At 31.9% G+C, this 6,846-nt stretch overlaps 1 protein-coding gene across 7 annotated transcripts in view; it reads left to right on the top strand.

Moving 5' to 3' along the window:
* The window catches only part of LOC106685973 (phosphatidylinositol 4,5-bisphosphate 5-phosphatase A), a 98,156-nt gene extending 94,550 nt beyond the window's left edge, over positions 1-3,606 (top strand). For 6 of the 7 annotated variants that reach the window (XM_067050740.1, XM_014429023.2, XM_067050738.1 and 3 more), the window contains 2 exons: positions 2,098-2,305; positions 2,380-3,606. In XM_067050740.1, the coding sequence (XP_066906841.1) occupies positions 2,098-2,305; positions 2,380-3,030 (859 nt within the window). In that variant the 3' untranslated portion in view covers positions 3,031-3,606. Of the gene's footprint in view, positions 1-379; positions 915-2,097; positions 2,306-2,379 lie in introns of those variants that run through there. The other variant, XM_014429022.3, reaches the window with a different exon arrangement.
* Positions 3,607-6,846: the final 3,240 nt, after the last annotated feature.

Here is a 6,846-nt window from a genome sequence, read left to right as displayed (position 1 = left end):
AAAAAAGGTATTAGACAATTAAAGAAAACGGATACAATTAGAAATAAAAGATAGATAACAAAGAAATATAAAATACAGTAAACACTAAAAGACGGAAAAAGATTTAACAAAATAGGAAATCCATCTTACTGAATGGAAAAAACACAAAAATGAGGGAGGGGGGGAGTGGCGATTAACAGAACGGTACATTTGAAGGCTAAAATATTAAAATTAACGCCACTTCCCCCTCCCCCCCGCTTTTTACTTCCATTCAGTATGGTGGATTTCCTATTTTATTCTTTTTTTTTTTATTCATATACATATTTTTTTTTTTCCGTCTTTCAGTATTTACAGTATTTAGTACTTCTTTTTTTTTATTTGTTATTATTTCTGTTATTTATATCATTAATTGTCTAATACATTTTTGTAATTCTTGTTTATTTATACTTTTCACTGTAAGTCTTAATTTTAGTAGTTTGTATCATTTATAACCCTGATGAAGCCCTGCAACGTGAGCGAAACGGCTCACATTAAATAGTTTATTTCTATTTGATTTTGATTTTTACCACACCCAGATTTTTTTTACGAAATGTAATTAATATAATAAAATAAATGCGTGCATTAAGCGTTATTGAACTCATATACTCGACATTAATACTCACATACTCGATAATTAAACATTACTAATTTGTTATCTCAGTAAATCTTTCTAAACATTGGATTAGTGTTCCTAACTATCTATCGTCGATGAGTGTTGTTTCCGAGACGTGAGGTAATAGTCGCCTAAATGAGTACATTTGATCCATGACACATAGCACTCATCTGATGGAAGGTGAGAGCATTCAGTCTGTATATGAACAGAGTGGCAGTGCACCGATTTTATCTAGATGGGGTTTCTTTTTATCAACGGATTTGGATCGAATGTCTTGCCTGAGGTGCGTAGAGCTGGATTTGTGTCATGTTATAATGTGTCGGTGGCTACACTGAATTAAGCACGCTCGAGTTTAGTAAGTTATCTCTAGAGGAAATATAATGGAGACTTTTAAATTAAATTAGAACTTATAATTATAACTTAACCTATGTTTAATGTTCGTTCCTCATTTTTGGAAAGCGCCATCGTGTTCCTACTAATGTTGCTTATACTTGCTAAAGCATGTACGGGCGTGTGCAGCCTGTGATGTGATGTGTTTCATAAGATTATATTTGTGTAATACTTGGTGCATTAGTGAACTAGTTGTTCACAGTGCAGAAAGAAGACGACGAGTCAAAGCTCAATTCCTACTTAAATTACTAATTAGTAGACCAAATTTTTGTGCAGTGAAAAATCGAAAAATTTGTAAAACTGTGTTTAAAACACCAATATCCTTTAAAATTCAATTTATATACTCACAACTAAAAAGTAGATATAGGAACTAACCAATAACTAGATGGGATAATGAAGGTCTAATGGTGGAGTAGGAATATAGATTAAAAAAGGAACAATGAAACTTATTCTAGTGAGATTTTTTCATAGTGACCCAAAGAACACTGATTAATACAATTGTGGGTATTTGTAAATGCACGTAATAAATCAATATTCGTTAATTCTATTTAATTTTTTTTTTATACGTTGAACTAGTTTAACAATTCTTAGCTTTAGTTTATATTTTTCTATCCTAAACTATAAATTAAATTAAGAAGGAATAAAATCAATAAATGTTAGAATACATACCTTTATTACTTTTTAAGCATTCAGTTTTCATAATATATGATATAATATCATCTATTTCAGGGTAGAAAGTGCAAGATATGCAATTTTATGTAACTAAAATCAAAATCGTGTAATTTAGCCAAAACAAAAAGAGCAAAACGTACCATATGAAATTGAAATACATTGTTCACTAGATTGTGCTTCGTTTCGATAGGTTTTAAACACGTTACACTACGGAATAAAATTGCAATAACATAGAAATCCTCTATTTTCTTAGAAATGTTTACAATGAAAGATTTTTTAAAAATGAAGTGAATCAAGTAATAGTTTTCGAATGGTTTATGGTATTACTACCTTAAGTACAAATTACTTATAAATAATTATAATATTACAAATAAAATTAATTTTATTTATTTATATTTTTACAGGGTACAGATAACGACATGGAACGTAAATCACAAATCACCACCAGAGGATTTGACTCCCCTTCTAGGACTATCAAGGAACCCGGATGTCATAGCGGTTGGTTTACAAGAAGTAGCCGTTTCACCACACGAGGCCATATTGAACACCATCCTGGTAGACAAGTGGACTAGGGCACTCGATCAGATAATGGAAAAGAAGGCATATGCTAAGGTGAGAATAGAATTTCATTCACTTTTATATGTCATTTCTACTAAACAAAATTAAAAAATAATAAAATATTTCAGGTAGGGAACGTGGCCATGGTAGGAATAATATTAAACGTATACGTACAAGAACGTCACAAATCTAAAGCCTCCGTCATCGACCATGCGAGGGTGAGGACGGGCTTCAAAGGATTGTACGGAAACAAAGGAGGAGTCGCACTGATGGTTCTGCTCTACGAGAGTACTCTGACGTTTGTGGCAGCCCACCTGCATCCTAACGATGGAGCGTTAGAGAAGAGGATCGAAGACTTCCTCGTTATAGAAAAAAGGAGAGGACGCTCCTGCTCGCAAGAGGACTACACCTTCTGGTTCGGAGACTTCAACTTCAGACTGTACGGACAGGCCTACACGGCCAACAAGATCCAGCACATGGTCCAGAAGGGGAACCTCGAGGAGCTACTGTCGCGCGACCAGCTGACCGACGTGCGGCAGGCGGGACGGGCCTTCAAGGGCTACGAGGAGATGCAGATCACCTTCAAGCCGACATACAGGTACACAGTGGGCACTGACAGCCACGACCTGCAACGGCGACCCGCTTGGACGGACCGGGTACTCTACCGGGCCGCCGAAGGGAGGGAGGTCATCCCGGTCCAGTACAGCGTCATCCCGGACTTCTCCATCAGCGACCACAAGCCCGTCGAGGCAGTCTTCCTTATAGCTGTGGCGACCTGATGGATTGTATAGTGACAATGGCTGCGAGCGGATCAAGATCTATAGTCATCGTGGACAGTATTAGTTAGGACAACCTCATACCTCACCGTTTTTATACAATTAAGTAGGGAGCTTACTACGAATGCATTCCCTCTCCACGCCTATTTAACTAAATAATCACCGTTCACGCCTATGAACCAATCAACTCACAGTGATAATCGACTATTAAAAGAATTGTGATTAAACTTTCCTGCTGGAACTCCATAGAACCAGCACGTCACATCTCATGTTCCTCAAGCGCGTTACGATTATTCACGCCCGTGCTGATAAAAATAGTTTATTAGAATTAATTGTTAATAGCATGTTGTTAGATAATGTTACTCAAAATATTGTTGACAATTTATATTATTTTTATATTCGTCAATATTTATTGAAGCTACCCGGCTTCGGATTGAATCTCATAATCTATTTAGAACTAATAAGAATATTTATGTATTTAATTTGTTTTAAAAATATTTTATAAATCTTATTTCTATTCGTTATTCTTATCTATATATTTTAGATTGTTATTAATGATTTATATATTTTCAAGAAAATGTTTTGCAGAAGAATGAATCTTTTATTTTATTCCTAGTTTTCTTTAATGGATGTAATTTAGATATCAAATTGTAGAACGAAATAATATCAAAAGGAAACATACAAATAAAGGAAAACAGCTTTAAGATAAACAAGAAAATAAGATTACAAAATGTTTTAAAGAAAATTAAACCTAAAAAAAATTAAACAAAATGCTATGTCAATTTTACATCTCTTTAAAATGTGTATTTGATAGTATGTTTTTTTGTTGATTCGACTTACATTTTACATTTGCTACAGTTGTTTCCTCTCTAAGACAAAAAAAAAAAAAAAAAAACTTTAAATTTGTTCATACCAAACTTCAAAGAAAGATGAAAAATCTTTTTTTGAGAGAAGAAGACTTATTTTTGTCATTTGAGCACTTAATTGTGATTAATTTCCAGCATTGCTCATCATTTATGACAAAATAACAAACATTGATTGAGCAACGTATAGTGACAATTTTTTTTTTTTTTTTTTTATCCTCAAACATACAGTAAGTATTATTATAATTATTTACATTATATACCTTAAGGTAGTTTTCTGCTTACTTATGCACTTAGCAAACATTTCGTCTTCATGAAAATCGTTACACAAGTTCTTTAAATAATTGACTTTTTCTCTTACAATGGATACATTTTATGCAATTTCACGCCATTATCCAACTTTAACCGTTTTTCAATGTATTTGTTTGTATATATATATTTTGTATTGTTTTTAATAATAACTAAGGAGAATAAGAAAAAAAAAACATGTTCAAGGAATATATTTGAGAATTTTAAAATATGTACTTCATCTTTAATATTTCATGTTAATTCGATTTTGAGAAATTTAGTCTTATCCTAACACGTATAGTGTTACATATCATAAGAAAGGGTATAGGATATATTGTAAAATGAAACCAACCTTACATCTCTATCTAAATTAGAGAAGCTTCTACAATTATAAAACGTCGTTCTTTGAATATTAGCCTATTTATGAAAACTGTAATTCAAAATAATATAGAAATACCTCATTTTCCGATTCTATAGAATAGAACAAATGAGTCAAATTTTAAGAAGCTTTGAGATGTTAAGGTCCAAAAGTTGAATTGATTGATATTAAATTAGCATGGAATAACACATAATAAATTCAGAATAAATTATTCCGAATAGTTATAAGAGTTGTGCATTTGGAAATAGCTTGTGATATTGTGACCGAGTGCAGATATTTGAAAATGGCCAGTAGAAAAAGCGGGAACGTATGGATTATAACGCTAGATGTGTGGATTATAACATTTAGACTAAAAAATGTGTTTCAAAAGGTTCTCTTGATTCATATTTAATATTAAATATAGTAATAATTTTTTTTTTTATAAATAATTAAGGGGTATTACATAGTCAATCAGGTTTTGACATTTCACCAAGGAAAAGGGAATGAAACCAAAATTATGAATAATTGTCGTAGTGCTTTATCAGTTATTAAAATTAATTTTTGCTTTAAAATAGTGATTTATTTATTAATAATTTTTTTTGCTGTTTTGGGGGGGGGAGGGGCAGCTGCCCTCTGGATATGCCCATGAGGAAACATTTCTATATTAATAAATTTGCACTATTCTGTGTTTTAATTTACCTGTTGGTCACTATACCATTTATTACTAATGTCTATCCTTCACAATTTTTGTATTTCACCATCATTAAGTTATCACAACATTATTATATAACCTACCTCAACATCCAGTTGGGTGTATTATCATTTTATTTAACAATACATTTTTGTTTATTTTATTTATTTCTTAATTAAAAATCCTATAAAATTTACAACATAGTTATCTAAATTCAACTATATTCATCATAAATTAATTTTACATGAGGTCTCTACATAATGCTGATTGAATTTCTCGTGACTGACTTGAAATTAACTATATAATTAATTTATATGTAATTTTTTCAATTTCTTGGGACAGATATTTAATGTTTAAATAAATCAATTTGTTTAGTCTCAACACTCTTGATTATTTCTTTAACAGTCTAGCTTTTCGGCCATCCTCAAAGACAAACTAACAATTAACAGCTTTTATGATACATTCATTTGTAACAATTTCAACAACAATATTATTATTAATAATTTAATATATCTTAAATATAAATTTACTCCCCACTTCTAATTATTTAAAAACTTTCTGCCTACGTCATTAAGTTAAGTTGATCTAACATTAAAAGTATTAAAAATTAATGAAATTGTGACAAAATAGGGTGATTTGACTATTAATGATCTGGGCAGAATAACCTGTACTAAGTTTTTAAATAATTGAATGTGACGTGTAAATTTATATTTAAGGTATGTTAAATTATTAATAATAATTTTGTTGTTCAAATTGTTAAAAATGAATGTATAATAAAAGCTGTTAATTGCTAGATTGTCCTTGAGGATGGCCGAATTGACCGAAACGTCGGACTGTTAATGAAATAATAAAGAGTGTTAAGGCTGAACAAGGATACCAATTGATTTATTTAATGTATTCTGATACATAATTAGCTTCAAGTAATTTTCTTTTGAAAGTATTATTCTCTCTGTGTAAAATCAAAATTTTATCAAGATCAAAACTATTTTTATTTTTGTCATTGATGCATTCACTCATCCAATAATTTCACTTACCCAATGATAAAACTACCAGTATGGAACAAGATAATAAAAATATATATAAAGTAAAATATTAATGTTAATTGCTTCTTTTTTTTATCAGAACATTAGTCAGATTAATGCTATATATGGACTATATTATAGTTGCCGCCCCGACTGGTTTAGGTTATATAATGTTGGAAGGGCGTTTCCCTTGGACCCTAAGATCGTTTCCCTGAGCACACACAAGCCCGTATTTGTTCAGCGGTCGGTTAATTAGCTGTTTTTTCAGCCCACTGCCCGCTCCTAGGACCGCAGCTGCCACAACAGGCCCGCAGGTGGACCGTCCGTTCGATGGATTATCTTCAACCACGCCATCCATGGGGGCGCTACGTCGGGAGAAGAAGGAATGGGGACGCAATGGATACGAGGGAGGCTCAAACACTTTGTTACAATAGAACGGCAAAAAAAAAAAAAATCATTTATTATATAAAAGGGAAGTCCCGTTTTCGTTAGAATCAGCTAAAACTACCTAACACCAATCTTTACCAGATTTTATGGAAATGCATCATCCTCATTGTCCCAGGGGTTCACAGCCATTATATAATCTATCGATATATA

Source organism: Halyomorpha halys, unplaced genomic scaffold (genome assembly GCF_000696795.3).
Source record: "Halyomorpha halys isolate HHAL.00 unplaced genomic scaffold, Hhal_1.1 Scaffold761.1, whole genome shotgun sequence".
NCBI classification, from domain to species: Eukaryota; Metazoa; Arthropoda; class Insecta; order Hemiptera; family Pentatomidae; genus Halyomorpha; species Halyomorpha halys.
The sequence above is the reverse complement of the archived record's forward strand: the minus strand, read 5'-3'. Positions and strand labels throughout refer to the sequence as shown.